Here is a 25,367-nt window from a genome sequence, read left to right on the forward strand (position 1 = left end):
ATATACACGTATTTTAATATACACAATAATAATATATTTCATATACATCGGTTAGTTAGTATTCAATGATCCATCTATCCACCAGGAGGTTATTACAGTTATTGCTAAACACGAACACATTTTTAACAAGAACGTGAAAGAATTTTTCAGGATTTTGTGTGTGGTTTCAAATGGGTTTCTTTCATAAGTGAAACGCACTTCAAAAATTAATATGAAACAAGTGTAAATGTGTTAGAAAGTGCAAAACTCGTTTACGAAACAAGTGACTTAGAAATATATTTAAATGTCAAAAAAATGATGACTATGGAAATGGGAATGTATGGCCAACAACATCCATATAATACCACTTCTTACTCAGAACATCATCACCAAACATCATCCGGCGGGAATACCAATTATTGTCCGGATACAATACCTGGAGCATACCATCCTCATCAACAAACCACAAACTTGTATCATCATACCAATTATGATCATCATGAAAATTATCACCATTTATATTCAGGACATCATCATCAAACTCATTTAGATAATGAAATGGTAGCGGCTACAGTAGCTACAGGTGTACCGTCAACATCACCTAGTGATTTAGGATTACATTTTTATCCAGAAAATCATCCACCGATTATTAATACCGACAATGGTTTAAGTTACACAAATTTAGATTATGGTTCACCTAATAGTTATGGTAGCTATTCGAATCATGGAAATGATGAATCGAATAATGAATCACCTTCATTTAGTCACCATCTTCAAGATGGCAATATTTTAGAATCAGTAAATTATCCACATATTGTAATGCATTGTTCATCTACGAATAATGCATCATCGCCAAATTCAACAAATTGTATGGAATATAATCCACATCGTCATTATAAAGAGGAAACACTCACTGGGAATCAACACTACACGGATAACACGCAATCGACGGGTGGTAATCCAGGTCATTTATTAGCACATCCTTCAGCATACCATTTACATGGGAATGTTCATTCCATTCATCATACGACGGCAAATTCCTTAGGTCATCATCATCAGCATCAACAAATAAGTGGTAATCCAAATGTGACAACTTCGTCACAATCTTCTTCCTCGACATCACCAGCAGTTCCTACATATAAATGGATGCAAGTAAAACGAAATGTTCCTAAACCCGTGGGTAAGTTCAGTACAATATTTTCTAAATTGATTTTGTTTTGCAACATTTTTATTTTTTCGTGTTATTCCACACCGATATGCAAGCAAAAAATATATTTATCCATTGATAAGAAATTTAATATTTAATATTAAGGGGAAAAATACTGGCAATACATTCACTTCCATTATTTTTATTACTTTTGTTTTAAAATTAAAAAAAAAAAATTAAACCTAGAGCTGGCAAGTGTATGTTTAGTCAAAAGCTCAACTGCGAAACTTGTTTTAGATGTCGGTTCACACTAGCAATGGAGACAATCATTTTTCTCCCATATTAATTTTAAATTTTCTAGATGAATATCAAATTTTAACATGCTTTTATTAGCTTAGTATGTATCTATATGTTATGGAATCTTTGAACGTGATTTTTACCCACTTAAAAACGTCGGATTGATTTGAAATTTCGCACACATATCAAGAACTGATGATAATATGATAGTTTAATAAGTTTACCCGATTATCCTGAACAGGATCTTCAGATACGATTTTTTCCATATTATTATGGTGGAAGCGCAAATAACATTCCATAAAAATCAGAAATAATAGTTTAAAAAACTAAAAACCACTCTTTTGTAGCCAGCTGAACTAAAACGAAGAACAGAAATAATAGTTATTAGCTAAACTAAGAAGCAAAAAATAATTTCTATAATAAGTTAAAAAAAAAAAATAAAGTGATCAAAAAAAATCATTTTATGGTACAAAAGAGTGTGGTCTATTTTTTAGATACTAATTGCCTACCAACTAATTTTTTGATTGGAAGTTTGTAAAGCGTTAATGGACCATGGTAGAGAGAGAGAAAAAAATCTTCGTAAAACGAAAGCTAAAAACTTGATTTTGATCAAAATTTGACACGCGAGTTACGGTCACAATTTTTTTTCTTATTACTAAACGTACCTTTGCCAATTCTCTAAATGAGTGAAAAAAAATCGTGGAAATTTCGCTTTATTTAAAAAAGACTCATTATCTATTCAAAATTTGGTTTACTATTGATTAATACGATGACTGATGCTTTATTTAAGACATTATTTTTGGTATTTGAAATATTTTTTTCCTCAGAAAAAATAACATACTTCTGCTTAGGCAGAAAATGACTTAGATACTCAAAAATTGACTATGCTCGGGTCAAGTCCATATCTTTCTAGAACATTCTGTCAAAATTACTCAAAATGCTTCGAATATTTTCTGAGTATCAAAATTATTCTCTTTCTTCCGCTATTTCAAAATAAAGAGTTATTCGATATTTCCAAATTTTCTAGAACTTGTGTTAGTGACCTGATGATTCTTATTTTTCACTGAACTAATTGAGATCCATGGAGATCCGTTGGCAACTTAAACAACCATTTCTCTCATTACAAAGTACATAAGTCTCAAGTTCTCAACTATATTGTAGTTTTTTATTCGTTCATCAGAATTCATCATCATCTGTAAGTACAAGCCCTTACAAATAAAAAGTAAACAGTTTCTTGGAAAATACAAGCGTTCCAGAACATTTTGTTGCTCTCGTACATTCTCATCCCCTACCGGAATTATTTAGCTTTACAGATAGTGAATCTATTTCAAAATATTTTGAAATATTTTGAGCTAAAAGGTATTCACAACCCATTTGAACCAAATTATAACGACTCAAATTAACACAAACGTGAATCATTACTTCATGGACAAAGAGTTTCAAAAAATAAAAAACTAACATATTCCTTGTCTTTCAATTGTTTCCACCATTGAATAGTTACTTCTATCAAAATTTCATATTATCAATGGTAGACCGACGGCTAGATTGCCCATCAAAACTGCGATTCAGGTAGTAGATAAAGATGAAAATTCTACTTTTAGATGTAGAGAATATCGTCGAGTAGGTACAGAAGCTATACTTTATAATGTGGTAGTGGTAATAGATTTACCGGCTCGATTCGCTGGACAGTTCCTAAAATTTAGATGGTTTAGTTAATACAACTATCAACTATTGTCATTTGATATTAGAATTAGCAACGCCTAATACACACACTTTTGTGATGTACATATCAAATCGTCTTTCGACTTCAATTTCTATTCAACGTCGATAATCAACTTCTACTTCTAACGCCATTCATTTGAGGCTGTTATGTACAAATTTTTGATTGCCGAGAAACATTCTTTGATCGGCGTGGAACTTTATAATTCTTTTAAGAATCCTCTTAAATATTCATTTTGAAAAAAAAAAAACTAATAAATAAAAGTGGTTTTCCAGATAAAAATGGTAAAGGTAACATTTCAAGCACTTTGATTGTACCCTTTACTCTGTCGCTTTGAAATTTGGATATGTTATAAATATCCATATTCTATCTGCCCTGGGAACTTTTATTTTTCGAAAATTCTATTAATTTTCCCAATTTTCATTGTTTACATCCCCAGGTACGGTGGAATAAGAAAAAGTGCCTGAGTGTGAACAATGATTATTAAAAAAATTACAAAGTTTCACTCCAATCAAAGAATGTTTCACGCCAATCAATAATTTGCACATAACAGCCTTAAGTTTTTTGTTGGTTTTTGTTATTGAAAGGTCCCCGATTTTGTTTCGTCCCACCACATAATAAATCTGGTGTCATTATTTTTTTACATAAATTTTATAATTGTCACAAGATAATTAATTTCTAAAGCTTGCGTGAGTGACAATAAAAATATTTTTTTTTTCATGAAAAAAATATTTGCCCAATTTTATGAAGATGATTGTTGTCGAATTCTCTGCAACACGGTGCATACCGTACAAAAACGGGAATCTTTCAAAAACAAAAAAGCAAAGTTCAACGAATGGCTTACTAATGATTCTGCATAATACAGCGTGTCCAAAGTTCGCACCATATGGAAAACTTTTTTACAGTTTGTTTTATGAAAAAGTTATTCTTGATAAAAAGTTCTGCATGGTAACGAAACACTACCTAATGAATATTATTGTATGGATTTATATATAAGTTTATGGTTTGAATATATGGTTTACATTGAAAATAAAACGCTATTTTCTAACAAATTTAGATAAGCTATCCACTAGTAGTGCGGGTGCCGATCTGATTCTCTCTACCATGGCTGCGCATAGAGCCAATAGCTGTACATGATATTATAAATAAAAAATAATTTCAAAGTATAATAGGTACAAGCTAAAAATATGAATAGTGGAGGTCGCGGTAAGGAGTATATTTAGTTACCATAATCGTCGCTTTCTATGCTCAAATTTAAAAATTGTAGTTTAAAAACATTTTTTGAAATCTTTGCTGTACATATTGTAATTAATTAATTAAATAAATATATAATTTATTTATTTGGAATTATTATTTAAGTCAAGAAGTCAACATTGATGCTCCCTTATTTTTTTCTTAATTACCTACCGGACTTTTTTTTGTTCTTTTGAAGTCTGTGGTTTGTGCTATCAAGCTCACGATGACCTACGACATGTGCAAACAGATATGTTAAATTTCGACAAAAAAGTTAGTATAAGTCATCAAAGCCGACGAGTTTTACCCGATATGCTATTCCATTGGGGCAGAAATTAAATCCTCAATTCAATTAGAAAAGTCTTAATTGAAGGACCATGATACTTACATGATATACCCATGCTTACTCTGTATAACGTTGCATAGTATGTTTGGAAGCTGTTTCAAATGACAAAAAAATTTCTAAATACAGTTTATGAGACTAAGGTAAATATTTCAATCGCATAAAACACCACCTTAATGAAATGCATTGTTTCTATGTCGCTATCTATTACTTGTTTAAAAAACATATTTTTACGAGTTCTTATCGATTGATAGGTAATATTATATTGCGATATTGGAATTATAATCTTGAAATAATGCAACAACGCATTATTAATTGCACAAATTAAAGTGGCCTTTTATATGAGTTTTTGTATTCACGTGTATGTCAATGTGGCAGAGTCCTAAATAAAAGCTCGAATTAATTGAAGGAAACAAATTACAGTAAACAAAAATAATAGTTTTTCGTCACTTTTTTCAATTCATTTTTGTATATATTTTTTGTTAAAGATGATAAAGAAAGAATGTTACTTGTTTTTCAAAAAAAGATTAACAACAATATATAAATTTTAATTTGTGCAAAACGATATTTAGTTTTTAAATTTTCATAATTTTTTAATATTTGTCATTCAAGTCACTACTATTATATTAGTAATTTACCACGAAAATTAATTTTCTTTATTCTACTTTATAATACGTGCTACATTTTTTCGTTAAAACAAGAACCATATTTGTATGCATACAACTTTGTTCTTCTTGACTCATTTTGGGTCAAAGGTAATGAAGTGAACTTGATAAGTCGTAACTGGTCGTTATATGTCACCGAGACAATAAATGTGAGATCTATTGGAAAAAAGAAAAAATATCATGGTTGAATGCTCCTGTTATGTCCAATTATTGAAAACAGTTCTAAAACGAGAAAGCTCTTTATTCCGCTTATTGCTCTAATTTGTTATTTAAAACTTGTTAATGTTTTCTCAGACTTAAAAGAAGGGTGCTATGGGATTAACGTGTCTGTGTATGTCTGTGTCTATCTGTGGCATCGTAGCTCCTAAACAAATTTGACCGATTTTGATTTTTCTTTATAGGCAAATTTATCGAGAATATTATTAGCCCATGTTTCAAGTGCGAGTTAAGGATTCCGTACCACATAACAACTAGAAAAAAGGTGATCATCTTCAAACGCCTGAACAGATTTTTTTGTAACATAGTTAGGAACACTGTCGAACAAATTATCTTTCAAAAATAAATCAAAATCAGTTCATCCGTTTAGGAACCATGATGCCAAAAACGAATCGATCAGACCTGAGTCTGTAGTATCCCAGCTCTTAAACGAATTAGCCAATTTTGATTTTCGTAATTATTTCTTTGAATGGTATTTTGATCAAGAGTGTTCTTAGCTATATTTTGGGGTTCCACACACGATAACAATTAGAAAAAAGGTGCTGATCTTCGAGTTTCTTGAAACATAGCTAAGAATACTCTCGATAAAATTTCCTTATAAAAAATCCAAATCCGTCCATCCGTTTAGGAGCTACAATGCCACAATGAAAACTATCGATCAGGCCTGATTTTTTGTCGGGGTTTCCTTTTTACAATGAATTGCGTTTACTGCAGTTTACAAAACACTAATTTTCTTGTGGGAAAGAAACGTACGGCTATGAAATACATATAAATTTGAAAAGGGAAGGAGGTCGTTGATACGGCTTTTATTAGATTTAATTAATTAATAATAATACAAGACATCACATTGAGTTTTGTTTTTGTAATATTAAAATAAACACTAGTGAAGTTCAAAAGGACAAAATCTTTCCAAGTTAATTCTTCAAGCTGGTCGTCTTTTGTACCACAATCATTAACTTTGTGATGAGAGACAATATCGCTCTATTCAGCAATCGCCACACTTTTACCAAGAGTGAAAATATATTAATTCATACGAAAGAATAGTAAATTAAATTTACTAACCTATTAAATGTTATGTATGATGCCACTTATAAAGTAAATTATAATAAGAATTACCTATCAGATCTTATTTATCGGCCATCTTTCATAGAAAACATTCAGAGCCGAGGTATAACGGAGCCATCCGAATTCTTTTTTGAACCGACTCTACTGAAATGTTGAGAAAAATTGTCACAGCTATTAATAAATATTGTTTTTTGGTTTTATGTTTTGCAAATTTTTATTGACTATCCTCTAAGAATGCAATTTTGTGAAGGTAAAAAAATTTTCAAGTCATTCCATTTAAAAAAAAACATGCTCATGTAATATTCTAGATTCGATTCGATAAAATTCTTCCCTATACTAGTTTGCCAAATTTTTGGTTGCCAAACGAAAACATCAATTTAATGATTCCATATGTGAAATATGATAACTATTTTTCATGGTTGGCCTATGAAAATCCCGTCTAGGAAAATTATTTAAGTATCTACTGCCATAAAACAGTAAAATACTAAAACTTTAAGAAACAGTAAAATACTAACAGTTTCTTACCTGTGTTATATTTTTTGTAAAATTCCCATATCGGATATTTTATCGAGTTAACCGAGTAGCTTGCCCACTGTTTCATTTTATACAAATACTCAATTGTCTGTCATTAACAATTATTAAAACAAAAAGATAAAGAAAAAATATTTATATAAAAAAAATAATATTGGCTGTCAAAATGCCACAAAATAAAGTATCAGCAATTTTAAAAAGTTGTAGATATGATTCTGTGTGAGAAGTCCAGGTTAAATAATAATATTATGGAGCCCACAAGTAAGTGAAAGACCCACAACCATTTGTGGTATAGGTATATTATATATTAAGTTGTTACATTGGTATGCTGTCCAATATTTATTTATTTAATTTTTTTTTTTATAAAACAATTTTGTTTTATTCATTGACAGATGACTTAAATAAAGTCGATATGTCAGTATTTAATATATTTTTCAACTTAAATATTTTAGCTTTGTCGGTATGTGAATCTCTGTTTAAAAAATATCAAGGAAATTCATTTTATAAATCTATTAAATTCTTACTTTCTTATGAAAATTTACACGTAATGATTCAATTTGGGCACTAAAAGAACTAAGAGAACTGAATTATTCACCCAATCATGTATTATGTTTGTGAGTTGTTTTAAAACAACTAATAATGGAGATTGTTGCACTAACATTACTTTACATTTTTACTAGGAGTAACGTCCGGCGAACACTTTGTCTTGTTTTTCGGAATTACTAAAGTTATGATTTGAATATTCAGTCTTTTTTTTGAGTATTGTTCTTGTAAAGCCGCTCTTGAAAATTGAAGAAATTGGTTATTGCTGCGAAATGAAAAGGCTACCAAACACCAATCCCTATATTATGAGATTGAGTTGGGTATAACAACATTGTGTTATATTCGATGTTGAACTCATGAACTCATTCTTATATATCGGTTTTCAGACCAACATGCATAGGAATTTTAAGCTAAGACATCAGCTTTAAGGATGTACATACATATTTTTGTTACATGTTAGTGATGAGCCTAATTAGTCTCGGCTTTGCAATCTTTTCAAGACCAAAACCAACACCAATATAAACTCATTTCGCAAAATCAATACCAAGACTACATGTATTAAGATCAAGACCAAGACCCAGCTCTGCAAGACCAAGACTTAGCTCTGCAAAGCTAACACTTATTTGCGCAAAAGCAAGTCTCGGAACAAGAATCAAATTTATCGTTGAAAATAACTAAAGAACCTCCTAGAAAATTTTTCAATGTGCTTTTTGTATTATACTTCAGTTAATTTTTTGTTCGCGTTTTAAACCAGATAAATAAAGAAAAACTAATCTACAAAGTTTTGGTATATCACAGTTTGGTTGAACGACTTTGATATTCTGTCATCATCATTTTATATGAATTATATAAGTATATGTAAATAATTGATTCATTTTGTAATGACTATTAAAGGTAAGACTCTAAAAATTTTGAAATAATACAATATTAATTCCACTATAACTATTTTTGAGGGCTCTGCACAATAAAAATTAAATTTCATTAAATGGTGGGAGCGCATATAAATCATATATTATATGTTATACAACATATTTTGTACTATATATTTTTAATAATATTCAGGTATTATTTATTTTTAAATTACATTATTATTACAACTTACTATGTACTATGCATTTTTAATAGTCTTAAGGAATTATTTTTTATTATTAAGTATTTATTAGAGCTATATGCTAGCGCAACGAGCTTAATTACCGAAGGCTCCAGCTAAGCCAAAGGCTGAAGATCAGGCCGTGGCCTGTCCAATAGATAGAAGTAAAATTTGGTTTTAGCGGTATGGGTTTAGCAGACTGGCTAAACATATTAGAGGTATTAATGAACTGGAGTTACGTTTCCAAAGGATACTGTCTGTCGGGTCCGCCAGTTTTATAAAAACAATGTGCATAACGCTTATAACTAAATATTTTGAGATGTTTCATTTAATTATATAACTAATTATTCTTTTTTTTAAGTTTATTATTAATTATACAAATTAATGTATTGGAATATTCAAAGTGTTTAAACACCCTTTTATAAATATTTCATTTTTTTGATTTTATGCGCCTAGATCACTATTAATCACTGATTAGCCGGGACATCACTTCAAAAATAGTGCTCAGGTTATATTACAATTTCTAAATGTACTTACAGGCATATTTAATTAGGTACTTAGATTATCAAGGTGATATCTATATTTTGTGATTTGTTGCATTTGCGCAGCGAGCCGATAAAATTAGAGTTTTATTTTGAACTCCATGTATGGCATACTTACTTGGCTACCTATCGCTTCCAACATTTTTGTGAAAAATATTTCATATAGTGAATGATACCTTTTGGTTTACTATACGCACAAATACTGCTATCAAACTCTCTTCTCATGAATGCTGGACCAAGAAGTATATTCCACCATAATCATGGGACGGGATAGTGGATATTCTTGAGGAAATTGGAACATTTACCTGATTGAAAAATTTGAAAATAAACATAAATTATTTAGTCTGTTTCGAATTGCGCTATTTAAGGTTTGTATTCTCTAGCATAAATTAAACTTCATGCAAACTTTCGTATTTAGACCTACAATAGTTAGGTAAAGTTAGCCATTATAAACAAATCTCTCTGCATTAGGTTAGATGATGGGGAATATTCATGTATTTTTTTAATATTTTTAATTCATTGTTTACACCGTTAAAACAAAGTAAAAATATAAATGCTACTTAAAAATGCTGTATTTAAGTGTACAAAAATATTTAAAATACATTAAAATTTTGAGATATTTAAACGCAGTTTTTTGGCGCTCTCTGTTGGTGACGTATAAGTACGTGATCTGCCAATTGGTGACAGTTCAATGTATAATTTACACTTAAAAAAAATGCATTTACAACACAGAATTTACGTCATTATTAAGTTTTCTAATAAAAAGCCGTAGAATAGTATAATTTAATGAAATACCATATAAAACGTAAGTAATTAATATCATACAGGTCAACAAATTTGACAAGTCCGTACTATGATGTCACGTTTGTATAAAAATTTGAATTTCCGTTTTAGAAATTTTTAAATGCCCTTCACTGAATTTGTACTTGTATTATTTAATTTTAAGTAATTAAAATGATATTAATTACTAAAATAATAGTTTAGTTGAAATGTCCAGTCATTAAAGTTAGGTACGGAAGAAAAATATTTGAGCCAAATTTAAATTTCATGAATATTCCCTATAATCCTACAAGCATTGACTCACAAAGAGAGCTTAGAAAGCGGATCATAGAAGTTCTTCTAATTGTTCAATTTATACCATTTAAGTTTTTATAACTGTCATTATATCCACAAAGAATAAATTTTGAATTTTATATTCTTAGTGTACTCTCACATGTAATATTATCATTATAACTTTTATAATTATTTAACAGGTGCGTTTTTAATGACACAGATTACATGTTTATAGAAGCATTTTTGTTTATTTGCTAGAAAACATATACCTGCTCAAAACAGTGCCGTGTTATTCTGAAACATCCTATATTAAAATATACTGGAATTTGTTAAAAGTGTTTAAATTACCATAAATCATTTGACTGAAATCATTTTATATGCCCAGTTTTTTATTAATCACTTTCTGTTAATATAAATAGTGCCCAAATGATACTATAAATACGTATTATGAAATATATTAGTTAAATTATTTTATTACTAAACCCTGGACAGTGTTATTTGATATTTTTTTAATTAAATTCAAATTATATTTTGATATAGGCACTTTTTTTTGTTTTTATTTATTTTTGAAATGATAAATTCATAGTTAATCCTTAGTGTTGTTATATTGTAGTTATTGATAAGATAAATATTTAATTTTAAAATATTGCTTCCGATATTTTAAATCCACAATGATATTTATTAATAATTTTTCATATATTTTTTCCTATAGAAACTATAATGTGTTTCGTAATGTAGAGGATACGATTTCAAAATAGGGCAGTATGTCATCAAATTCTTTAATTTTTTTGGGAATGTCTCTGAAATTAAAATCTAGGAAACGATACAATAGATAAATACTTAATTTCAGGTGATGTTTCAATAATCCAAATACCTTTGGAAATACTTTCGAAAATTTTTTGAGGCGTCTTAATAGTCTAAGTCGGCTTTAAATATTTAAAGGCATTTTCGGTACATTGAAAAATTATATAACGCCTTTTTTGTAATATTTAAAAAGAAAATTAAAATCTTGGAAGGCTAGTGGTATATAGCAAACTTCCACTCTCATATAACGTTTTCGATGACCTGGTAAGTTTTTGATGTATAGTTCTAAATAAATCAAAAGTCTCCACGGCCATAGTATTCTTAAAATTCGGTCTTATGAGATAGGATAGGAGAGAAACTTAAATATAAGCAAAAATGTGAGCAAAAATCTTGTGTCACGTGTGACTTCGTTCCTTTTCTTTGTAAAATGAGTTACAAAATGTATACTGGCTAAATTTCGATAGAGTTGCATGGTTTTTATAAAAATTACACCTTTTTGAAAAATAAATGCTGTTTGAAAAATATACTACACATACAGACAGCTGTCTTGGTAGAAAGCTACTATCCATTATCAAATAAAAACGAACTATTGCCTATTTAATTTCCAGCATTTTACAAACTGTTTTTGGTTAAAACTAAAACTCAACTCAATTGAAATTTGGATTCTAACTATTCTCTTGATCTATAAAAATTGTTTTAATGTGATTTTAATATGTTCTTTATAATGTTTAAATATAATATATAAAAATTCATTAAAAAACTGTTAACAAATTTTCTTAGAAAAATTTATAAAATTCATAGAAAAAAACACATATAATAAACAATTTTTATCCAATATTTTTTTCTATTTAATGATATTTTTTCGTATATAATATATAAACACATTTTTTTTGTTGTTGTTATATATTTTATTTTTTTAACGAATCGATTACCTTGTTTCAATGGTCGCAGAGTTGTGATCTTAGTGGATGATAAGCGACCCTTCGTTACACTTGACCTGCTCTTTGAGCGCACGGTATTTTACAGTACAGTACTTAATGAAATTTCAATATTTTTTTAAAAAAAGATTTTCTATAAAAATTTACAGCAAAAACCAGGCAAAATGTGATTTTTGACGTTTTTATTAATATAAATTTAATGGAATTTCAGTGGATAGCAAAAAAATTTTCTTTCAACAGGTACTTTTAAGACTCTGGAGCTACAAGCGAGTGCAATAATTAGACAAAAATCTGATTTTTTAATGCTGGACAGACATTAAAAAAGTGCAGTTGTTTTTGAATTATTTCTTAAAGGGTAGATATTTAATATGTAATCAACAGCAGATGTCATGTGAAAAGCTTTTATTTCGTCAAAGACTATGGTATAAATAACTAAAAAAATGGTATAAATAGACTCATATATTCTCCGGAACTTTATAGGGGAGCACCTAAATACTGAAGCACCTAATATCGGAAATCCATATACATCTCAATAGATTCATCAATGATACTATTGTTTAATTTACGTATTAAAAGTTAATCGTAAGGTGGCGCTGCTGGAAATGTCAGCATAAAAATGTTGAAGCCTCCAAAACTTAAATTAGCTCTCATGTGAAACTCGGAAAAAAACCCCCCAAAATTGTATAATTTTTTCATTTCTATACATGATAGAAAGATGAGACTAATCGACTATAAAACACACATAACAAAATAAAATAAAATAAACAGAACACTTCGAAAAATTTTCGTACGGACATCACAACCCCTCGAAAGTGTGAAAACTACCTTTTTTACTTCTTTTCACGTTAGAAAGATTGATTTTAGTTTCATTTTATTATACCTATATAATTAATTACCAAATATCGGATACTAAACATGTTCTAAGATCGGATATCTTTTATTATGCAACCTTTTTAAAAAACACCCATTCTTGATTTTGGCAAAGATTCAGATTCAAGTTAATTAATAGTTGTGATGGGTTGGTGTAGTGCATGGTATATGCATGAAGGAGGTGCACTCAGCCTCTGAAATTGAGGAGTGATAAATTGAGGAGTGACACATATATGGTATCCTTCGTGGACAGCCAATATAACCTAACCTAACCTAACCTACTTTTAAGAAACTACATAAAACGTACAAGATTTTATTGAAACCCGACATTCCAAATTTTTCTGAGGATACAAATTTTTTCTCTGACTATTTTGGAAAAAAAAGTAAATGAATATCAAAGTATCTATATGTCAAAAAAGTATATATCCTGTTCAGCTAACATTTATCAAAAATATACGAAAGATCAATAAAGATCAACAATCAATATTCATTAACAATATCTTAAATATAAAATAAATTTCCTAAAATCTAAATATATAACTTTCAAGAAACTGTAATAATTTTTTTTTCCAGAAAATTGTTCACTTAATGAATGAAACCAAGCTACAGCATTAAAAAAATTTTGTATATAAAATAATCAAATTAATAGTTTAATTAAATGAATTAGTTAAGTGCAACAATTATTATTAATTATATTTAATTTTGTTACTAGAAGTGAATATAGTAATTTTTATAAAAATTGTGATGACGGAGCTGTTCTCTTCACAGGTTTGCGTGTCCCAGCCACATGGGACATTATAATACATAGCATATTCAGCATTTCTAAACTAGATTTTAAATTCAGCCACATGCAAACTAATATATATTTTCCACCTGTACACATGTGGACAATTTAATTCTGTAGCAAAGACATCATTCTGGTTTTTTAATAGTTCAGTAATAGATCTGAAAATGACCTTTGTCAATATTTTCATACGAATTATACAAATTCCACAAATATGATTTTGTACCTGTAAATCAGTTTACTTTGAGATGATATCGAGATGAAGCTACAAATTTTATTTAAAAATATTTCAAACCACAGGTTTTGACTTTTTTTGAACGGAACATTTTTTTACACTTTTCTTCTGTCTTGTTCAGTTTATGTTTTTCTAATAAGATGGTTTAATGCATTTATGATTAATTTGGACTGCATATTTCGTTTAAGAATTCACTTTAAACATTTTAGCTTGCTAAAGTATTCACGAAGATGGATGCTTAAGCATAATTTTGAATACTATTTTATTATTTTTTATACCCTGTTTTATATGTAGTATATATCAAGGTATAATAAGTTAAGTTCTAAGTTTATAATGTTTAAAAATATTGTCGCTACGAACAAATTTTTAATATAGTTGTTTATTAAATCAACTCATGAGTCCATTTCCGGTCGTCCGCTCTTCTGCCTGTAAACACAACAACTCAAAAAACGAAGAGAAATCAAGCTGAAATTCTTATATCATGCTCAGGGCTTAAAAAGCGAGGTTGAGTTAGCAAGGTTGGTAGAAAACATCTTGTAAATAGTTAGAAATAGAACAAAAGTTTCAGTGCAAAAAATGTTTCTTTTAAAAAAATAAACAAGTTTTGTTTGAAACATTTTTTCGTAAACATCACTGTTTATCCATGAGGCAAATTAGGACATTCAACACTTTCTATACAGGGTATTTCAATATTTAACTCAGCCAATTGTTTGTTTTAGGATAGTTTAGGTTATATTGGCTGTCCACGAAGGACACACTTAGGCTATAGAGCCCATTGTGATACCATATGTATTTTACCACCTTTCCGCTGATAATATCATTTATCACCTCCTCAATTTTAGAGGCTGAGTACACCTCCTTCATGCATATACCATGCACTACACCAGCTCATTACAACTATTAATAAAATTAATTTTTGTTGCGACTGCGGGAATCGACCCCGCTACCCTATGAATACCACTGACGGAATTGGTTACGCCTTAACCAACTGACAGGCGACAATTGTTTGTTTTGAATGTTAATATTTAAAATTAAAAAAATTCTTAAATGCTATATGAAAATCTTAAAATGTAAAATACAAAAAAATATTCTACACATAATTTGTCACCGATTGTAGTTTTACTAATGGATTTTCAAATACAACAAAGTATATTACCAGCTAACTCATATAAAAATATATTAAAAAAACTACAATTTTATAAAGGCTTTTAATACACTTGGTTACTACGAGAATTTGATTACGATTTTCATAGTGTTATTCCAAGAAAAAATGTGTGTCATTTTGATATTAATTGTCTAAAAATGTTTTTGTATAATCGCAATCTGCACTGGTTAAGTATTACGATTATAATAATGAAATAAAAAATTAAAACCAGTGTATATTTAGTAAAAGAGATTAAGATTATTACTAAATTGAAAACTTGGTTCGTCGTGAAGTTTTGCTAACTTGCATTCACGCTTAACATTCCCAATCGGCTGGTGGGTAGAAATACCCATCAAAGTATATTTCTTTCATTTAAAAATATTTCTAAATCCAAGCGAGGATATTTTTTCGGTATTTATTAATGCTACAAGAACTAGCAACGTTTGCAAAAGTTTATTGTAAGATGGCTTAACTTTGATCTTTTTTTTGTTAACTTAAGTAGGGATGATTTAACTTAAGAAGTCTCAGACTTGATACCGGTGGTAATAATTAATGCTAGATGCAACCGATTTAATGCCTAGCAAATTAAAATTATATTATCAATACATAGTATCGAACAAAGTCGCTGCCCGTTGTCTGTCCCTAGCCCCTATGCATGCTTAGATCTTTAAAACTATGCAACGAATTTTGATGCGGTTCTCTAATAGTCAAAGTGATTTAAGAGGAAGGTTATGGTCTATGTATAAGACATGCATAATATAATTGAGTAAGGGGTTGAGACAGGAGTTGAAAGGAATGTGCTTCAAAAATTTAAAAAGTTTTACATCGATTAAGCTCAAATATTGACAAGATAACCAGCTTCAAGGATTGTTTTATATATTTTTTCGGAGGGTGAAAAGGTGGAGCGAGAAAGTGATGAATAATCCAATATTTTCAAATATAACCAAGTGGAGTATCAAATAAAAGAGTATAACGTGTACATTACAAGACTGTAACCCTTAAGCAAGGGGATATGGGGGGAGGGGTGAAAGTGGAGATATTGCCTAGCAAAGCGGGTAGTTCAAAGCTAGTTTAATTATAAAATTAAATCTTATTACAATAACCATACAAAAACGATTTGTCGCGCAATTATTATTTATATTGCTAAAAGAACATTAATAGTTATTTAAAAAAGATTGTCTTAAATGAGCGATTTGGCTTTTTGTCCTTTTTGGGAATATGCATCATAAAAGAAAGTAGTTGAACTTGGCTCTTACCTTTACTTTACTATTATTACAGTTTTTAGCCTTAAAATACATAAAAAAAGAACCAGGAAAGGTACTTTTCAACTTTAGTATTGTGGCGGTAAAAAACTTCAATCTGCAACAAAAAATAATTGTGTTGTTCTATTAAAAAACAAAATTGATTCCTGATTACTACGAAGACCGTATTATAAAACTAAATACTGTCTTCATTCTCAAAAAGTGCTGTAAAAGATACTTTTAAATTGTATCTAGTAGATACAGATACATTTTTTTTAAATGTGTCTAGATACCATTGTATCAACATAATTTAAATGATCTGCTTGTACGATAACCGTATTAGCACTGTCAGCAGGGCTGTAAATCATGGGTTTTCGAAATATAATGTCGGAAACTTTTTAAAAATCGCCTTGTGTTTGTATTTACACACAAGTTTAATGTTCGATAATAATAAAAAAATCTTTAATAATTTCATACATTTTTTTAACTGGTCATGATGAATCTGTAAATTATACTTAAAGTTGAGTTTATCCCAAAGTTTGTACTTTATACGATTATATTAAGAAAAAGGATGCTCAAAAATGATTATTTATATGAAATGATTATTTGATATTATATTAATTTTTTAGTTTTGAGAGGCAAACCGGACAAAAAATTTTGGTGGGTCCGTCAAAAAGTAGTGGAGGTATATTCCTACAAACCTTTCAATTTGACAACATTAATTTTTCGATTATAGGATGACTTCTTCTAAGCGACTAATAATTAAAATTTGGTTCGTCGAGTATTTTGTCACTGATTTACTGAATGAGGATTAGATTATTTAGTCATAAATAAAATTAAATTAATTAACTGGAAAGTGAATTGGATTTTGTTCAGTATTTTATTAAAAAATATTTTAAAAAAATAAAATCAGGGATGATTTTGAATATACCAACCCTTCATTTTTTAATTTACATATACATGCAAAATTACTTATTCATCTGGTAAACATTATGTGTCATGGTGGTTGCAAATAATATTTTGATAAACATAACTTTATACCCCTGTAATTTTAACTGGTTGATATTTGATGTATTGAAACCACACAATAACTTTACAATCTACCCCTTCTAATTTGAATATATTATGATCATTTTATTATGATTTTTTATATACGAGAAAATTGTCTAGGTAGATTCATCGCTTTTTATACCATGTATATTATGCAATATATATCAAGGTCTACTAAGTTTAGTCCCAAGTTTATAACGCTTAAAATTATTGATGCTGCGAACAAAATTTTGGTATAGTTGTTGATAAAATCTCCTAATTAGTCCGTTTTCGTTTGTCTGTCCGTCTGTCTGTCAACACTAAAAACTAAAAGAGATATCAAGCTGAAATTTTTATAGCGTGCTAAGGACGTAAAAAGTAAGGTTGAGTTCGTAAATGAGCAAATAAGTCAATTGGGTCTTGGGTTCGTAGGACTCATCTTGTAAACCGTTAGAGATTCATCTTATAAACCGTTAGAACAAAAGTTTAAATAGAAGAAATGTCCTTTATAAAAAAATAAACAACTTTTATTTAAACATTTTTTTTGTAAATATCACTGTTTACCCACAAGGGCGCAAATTAGGTGAAAATTTTATAGTATGTAAAATATGGGAATATCAGTTATGAATGTGTGGCTCTTTAAGAGTGGATATCTTGCTTTACTTACGTGACATCAAAAAACAAATGAATGCGTCATCAACACTATCTTTACACGGTATTTCAACAATTAACTCAGTCAATTATTTGTTTTCACTTTTTTTTTTTTTTAATTTTTCGATCACCTATGCGAAATTTGTTTGTGAATTATTCCCAAAAGTCATGAAATTTTTTATTGCAATCATCGGCATATAAATTAAATAAAAACTGTTTTTTAAAAAATCGTTTTTGTAAGCGGTTAATTGCACCCCATAACAAGTTGGATTGTAGTAAGGGGTAAAATAAGATAATTTTGATTGTTATTAAAGATGAACCACTTTTATGGCCATGTTTAACCCTCTATTTTCGATGGTAAAGGAACTAACATGAGATTTCATAAATAAGAGGAAGTAGGAAAAGTCATTTATTATGCTCTTTTATATGTACATAAAAGTCACATTTTTGAGAAGGCGATAGTATCCATCGGTTCATCGTTATATAAAAACATGCCTTTGGCTTCGAAAAGAAAGGCCTCGTGAAAGCTACTTTAAAGTCGTAAAACTTTTCATTAAATATTTTGCGAAAATATTTAGAGAAAGTTTAGTACAAATTTTAAATATATGACGTTGAGTTGTTTGATTTACTTGAACTGAATTTCCGAATAATAATTAATAGAAGAAAACTTAAGTTTATTTGCGGTAGGTAGTCACATTCCAGAACATTTTAAACCATTTTAGCATATACGTCGTACATTTTACGGGACTAATAAGGACCGGGTCCTGAAAAAATTTTGAAATTGAAAATCATTTTTCCCGGAGCTGTGCTTGAATTTTCCAAATATTACGGTCATAAATCTAAAACATGGCCAATCTTGGCAACTTTCCTATATGATTCTTAATGTGTGTTACCATGATTAGCTTAGCTTTTTTCATTTTATTAGTTGTTTTTAAACGGAATTTTTTTATATATTTTAATTGACGTCATGACGTCTGTTACCTGTTCAATGTTTAATGTTTTTTTTTTATTTGAAGCTATTTTTGAATGCCGAGTTTTTATTGGTTATAAATCTTTTTTAACTGATTTTACAATTATAATCTCACGATTATTTTACAAATATTGTATGTCAATAAAAGTAGATGCCATTAACTTTAAAAATATATTTGAAGCATTTAAGCTTTTGCATTTGTTTTCCATTATTTTTTAGACCGTGTGACAGAAAGCGTGCTTTGTAAAATGATTCATAAATACTTGAAACTTTGTGAGTTGCTTCTTTTTGGGGAGCCTACCAAACTTCTCTCCACGACTTTTTTCTGCGTTTTCTGAAGTACTGCGTTCTCAAATGAACACGATAGCGTCATATTTAAGGTATAGCTCTGAAAAACGCAGCAGCGAATTTGTCGGACACTATGATCACTTGATAACAATAATAGTTATTATATAATTCAGCAAAAATGAACTTTGTATGTTTTGAAAGGCAAAAATACTTAAGTGCGGACAAAATATTTTATTGTTTTATAATTATTAATATTATCTAGTGGTTATAGTGTCCGACAATTCCACGCCCCGTTTTTTCAGATCGCTAGCTTAAATATGCTGTTTTCATGTTAATTTCAAAACGCAGCACTTTCGAAAGCAGTTGTAGAGAGAAGTTTGATGGACTCGCCAAAATAAAGCCACTCACGAAGTTTCAAGTATGTACTTCATGAGTGACTTTAGTACTATTCAACATGGGTACTTTATACGAGAAACGCATTTCTTAAGAAAATTTTCGTGAAATAGGCGTACTTAACACTATAAATTATAAAGGTATAAAAATTTCTCGACTCGTAAATATGTAATATACCTCCTTAGTGGTGGTTTAACAACGTTGAGAAATTGAATAAGTGAGAGAGCTATGCTTGTTAAGTTCTTTCCTCTGTCTATTTTTAATTGTGCGAGTAGATTTAAATTGATGAATACCTTCTTTTTATCTTAATATTTAATAAGAAGATAAATTTTAGTTCAGATTTTCAACACTCATCAAAGTGTCGGCGTGTCTGCAATCCAATAATTTTCATTAAAAGCTAAATCCATTTGTAGAATAAGAAAACATTTTCTCGCACTTGGTCGGTATTGTTGACTAAAAATTTTTACTTTTTGTAAATAATTCCAAAAAATGTTTTCCGAAATTTAATTTGTGTTTCGAAGATATTATCAGGAGACAGTGTAAAAATTATTCAGCAAAAATGATGGCAAATAAGTTTTCAAACATAGACATGCGATTTTGTTTCGATGAAAAATGAAACTCAATCGCTGGCACTTTTTTTGATGGCATAGCATCTAAATATATAATATGATTTAACTAATTAGTAATTTTGTAGTTTAAAAAATTTTTTTGTCAAAAATAGTTTTATCAACGATCTGATTTTTTTTGTTTTATAAAAATGTCATTGTATAACCAGTTTGTTCGTTTCCTAAGACATGTACACAAACACACATGTATAATTTTGGTTCTTCGGGACACTTATATCAAGTTTAAAAAGTTTATAAAAATATATCAAGTTTTAAAAAAAATGTATTCAAAATTATTATGTAAGTTTTGGGTCTGTCAACTTTCTTGAACATATTTTACTCCACATAACCCACGCAATATTATTCACACCTTTTTACTTTTTTTTTATTACTTTGAAAATGATAATACATTTTTTTTTTAATAATACAATTTTATGGTTGTTATAAGTGTATATACTTTATGCTAAGCATGTAGCCATAAGCATGACGTCCATAAAGCTCGATTATCTTCGATTAATTTGAAATTAACGTCAACCTGGTTAAAGTAAGCAGCCCAACACTTACGTGGCGGGAAGAAGATACACTTTGAAAGACTCATTTGGAAGGTTAGGATAAAGCTTATGTCCTCAAGGAATGCCCTTGACTAAATTTTTATAACATATATATGTGAAATATACATAGTATATTAACTTTAGTCCCAAGCTTGTAACGCTTAAAAATATTGATGCTATAAATGGGCAACATAGGTCAAATGGGTTTTGTAAACCGTTAGAGATGGAAGAAATGTTTAATTATAAAAAATGTTCCTTAAAAACAAAATGAACAACTTTTGTAAGAAAACATTTTTTCGTAAACGTCAGTGTTTACCCGTGCGAGCGCAAATTAGGCGAAACTTATATAGTATGTATTATATGGGAATATCATGTATGTATGTGTGACATGTATGTATGTGTAATGTGACCGTGTAATCAACACAGTCCTTACATGGTATTTTAACAATTAACTCAGTGAATTGTTTGTTTTCACTTGTTATACTTAGTTTTTGTACTTTTTCTGGATACCAAAAATTAATAACCTACAAAACTTTAGGATGTAATCTGTTGATTTTAGTTGTGTTATCCAAAATTTGTGCATCTGTAAAAATCAGCTGTTTTGCTGAAAGATTATCAACAGCTTCCGGTTTTACCACATAAAGATGTAATGGCTTTATTTCTTTTTTTTTTTAAGCAAGTGAATTGCGGGTGGTATAAACTTCCCACATAATCCTACCACTTTTTCATAATCTCTATAGCTCCATCAAATTGAGCCTGAGAGCTAAAATATGAATATAAATTGTGTTTATGTTAAAGAAGTTTCCTTTTGGTAATACGCAGTTCCTTCCGTTCCCCTTGATACTTTTCTTGTCCATTTATGCAATTCAAGAACTTGAAAAGAAAAGAACCGTTTCTAAAAAGAAGAAAAAGCACTTTAGTGATAGCGGTCTGCTTCTCACGAGTTTGATTTTTCTTCAGTAGTCTTCTTAATCTATCTTGGCACCCAAATAGTTTATTAACATACTTTTTTCATTATGTTACTTCCCCTTTCTTCTTTTTAACCTTCGTTTGTTTCAGTGTAGATACACAAAGTACAACAATAATTTTTAAATATATAATTTATAACATTCATATTATAAAATAATTTGATAAGTTTAAATAATTAATCAATTTATTCAAAATAAAATAAACTAACGTTTCTTATATTCTATACTTATACATATTATATATTACTGATATGTCGCGTCAAATTAAAGTGTCAACAGTTTTAAAAAAATATAATTTAAATACACTAATTCAGAGTATTATAGTTATGTTATCAATATCATTTGATATATCCAAAGGAATATCCAGTTACGTTTTTAATATTCGTTAAATATGTAAACAAAACACACAGAAGTCTGATATTTATAATACTTACTTTAAATTTGAATCATTTCAAATTGTATAATCATTTGTTTTATAATATTTTAAAAAAAGTCTTATTTTAATTCCTGAAATCGTTTTTAAAAATCGCTGGTAGTAGGTTCACCATTATTCCAAAATATTAAGCTTAAATCAAAGTGAATTTCCTTTTTTGCAATTGATTAGTGCCATCTCGAATAAACTGATTAGTGCAGAAGCTATTGAAACCCACACCCGAATTTAAACTTTTCCGGAAGCCGTGGTAAAGAGCGCCTTGCAAGAATTTTAATGCATAATAGAGTCACTTCAGAAGCTCGAGAGATGTATTTATAATACAGTAGCATTGCCGTTTGAAAGTACGGGGTAGTCTGCATCAAATCCGGTAGTTCTGACTTTTTGCACACTTGTTTGTGATGTTGGTCTAATGAATTAATTCCAGTTTGTAAACTCGCTGAACGCAACTTTGTCTAAAATCGAGAATTCCGTGAAAATTTTGGATTTTGGCGATAATAACCCTAAAGGACTGGTTTTTTGAACATTTATCCTTTGAAACATTTTTAAAGAAGACTAAATTTTCTACAAAATGAGACGAAAATGGACTCTATAGATCCAATACTTTCCGAGATAAAGCCTATCAAAATTTATCGACGTAACTTTATACAATAGAGCTAACGTCAAATCTGGTAGTTCTGATTTATAACAAACTTGTTTAAGATGTTGTCCCAATGAATAATCCAAGTTTGTGACCTCGAGCGTCGAATAAAACTTTACAAAAAGTCCAGAAAACCCGTGAAAATTTCGGCTTTTTTCTGATTTTGGCGATTTTAACCCTAAACGGGTAATTTTCGAAGAACCTTTTTAATAATTCTTAAGTAGACTTAATTTGCTACAATATGAGACTGACTCGTCACTGAAGTCCCAACAGTTCGAGAAAAATCCATTGAAGGTTTATCCTTTTTTCTAACCTCGCAATTTTTTGCAATATTATTTTTGAATGAATTTTGACTCTGGACAATTCGTTAGCTAGCACACTCCGTTGGAGGTAAGTGGAACTACCTCCGGCTAGAGTAGTTCGAGTGACGTCTGAAATTTTGGAAAAAATTTCAAAGTTGGAAAAAATGATGAATTTTGAACAGCTTTCCCTCGGAACTATTGGATCTTAAAGTAAGTAAGTGACGATTATAATCTGATATTGCAACAAATTGTGTCTACTTTAAACAAATCTGGAATAGGTACTTCAAAAATTACCTTTTTGATTAATAATCGCCAAAATCTGAAAAAAAGCTGAAATTTTCTAGGGTCTTATCGATTTTTGACAGTTGCGTTCATCTCTCGAGGTCACAAACTTGGATTAATCATTGGGAAAACATCTTAAAAAAGTCTGCTAAAAATTATAACTACCGGATTTGATGCAGAATGTAATGTATAAAGTTACTATAATCTTATCAATTCTTTGATATATTGATGAACACCCAATCTATTGTTGACTATAAGGCTCTAGAATGTGATGAATCATTGGTGGAAAGTCTGTAAGTTGACACTCTGTATTAACATATATAATAAAGGGTTGAAATTTCGGATGTATAACACAATTCTTAATAAATGAATCCTGATCATATATTATATGGGTGTGAATAAAAATATAATCGTTGTGTTTGATATAATTTATATAATAAAACACAAGACATGTTAAAATGACATTTATATCAGTTAACAATTTGATCTTGTTTAATACTTCTTCTCTACTTCTCTACCAAAAAAAAAAAAAAAAGAAACATGGACTCAAATTAATATCAATGATATGACATTTTCTTGTATTATTGTTTTGTTCCAGTTGATTGTATTTATATATTTGGTGGTGTGATTTATATATTGTCTTTATTATGACAACAACACTTATATGAATAAATGAATTTCATTTTGGAATGAATATGAAAAATTAATCAACTTTAGTAATCTTAATTTGTAAGTGTCAATTCATTTGGGTGTATTTATTAAATAAAATTATCTTAAAATTAAAATATTGGATTAAATGAATTGGTTTGGAAATTGTAAAGTTGAAAATGAAATTACCATGAAAAAAGGAAAAATGAGCTACAAGAAGATAATACTTTAGGAATTGAAAAGCAGGTATAATACTAAAAATGGGTGTCAAATTTTATGTTGTTAAATATGCATGTGTTTTTGATATGAACTGAAGTTTCTTGTGTAAGTTACCATCAACATATTGATAAAGCGAGTAGTATATGTTTATTCTACAAGTTAAAACGTGATATTCGGTCTCTATTATCGATCTCTACACTGCGATGTACATTAAACGAGGCTTAACCGTTTAGCCGATTTCCGTACATGGCCGATCTAAGGTATATTTTGTGTCAAAAAAACGTACGCCTTTACACGGATTATATTTTCTAAATTGTGCGTTTTTTGTGACAACATTTGTTTTGAGACGACGCAAAGATGAAAAGGAGCGTTCATTCGTTACTGTTGTCACAGGAGAAATTGTCAAAACTCGAAGCATTTGAGCGCAAGAGTCTTCATAAAATTTTGCATTTTGTTGAGAAAGAGGAAAGCAAAATTTGATAAAATATTGCGATGGTTCAAAAATCGGTCAATAATCTTCAACTCAATCTGTCTGTTATCACGCGAACCTTGACTACCGCAATTCTATGTCGTATTTATCGCAGATATCGCTCACAGTTTTGAAAATTTTTCTGAACTTTTCTCCAGCGTTTCTCTCCTTTCAATGAAAATCTGTTTCGCAATCAGTTCGAGAACCTCGCCAAGACCCAGGTTTTCTGTTTAAAGTATTCGACTCAAAGGCAAAGTCTAAAAATGTACCGAGCTCAAATTATGCATGGATATCTTACTAGTCAGTGGAAATGCGTTCCAAAAATGAGTGTATTTACAGGACTATATTGGTAATTCGATCTAAAACAAGAAAAAAATTATTTCCACATTTCCTTAGTAAATTCGTATACTCAGATATCCTGATTACTATTTAGAATAATGTGACCAGCGGTACTTTGAAGACACAAGATGTGGTGGAAACAA

The 25,367-nt window shown here is 29.4% G+C and overlaps 1 protein-coding gene across 1 annotated transcript in view; it reads left to right on the plus strand.

Annotated features, from left to right (window-relative positions):
- The first annotated feature begins 309 nt into the window (after positions 1-309).
- The window catches only part of LOC123304947 (homeotic protein labial-like), a 45,964-nt gene continuing 20,906 nt past the window's right edge, over positions 310-25,367 (plus strand). The window contains exon 1 of the mRNA XM_044886509.1: positions 310-1,159. Within this exon, the coding sequence (XP_044742444.1) occupies positions 310-1,159 (850 nt within the window). The remainder of the gene's footprint in view (positions 1,160-25,367) is intronic.

This window comes from Chrysoperla carnea, chromosome 1, assembly GCF_905475395.1.
Source record: "Chrysoperla carnea chromosome 1, inChrCarn1.1, whole genome shotgun sequence".
Lineage (NCBI taxonomy): Eukaryota > Metazoa > Arthropoda > Insecta > Neuroptera > Chrysopidae > Chrysoperla > Chrysoperla carnea.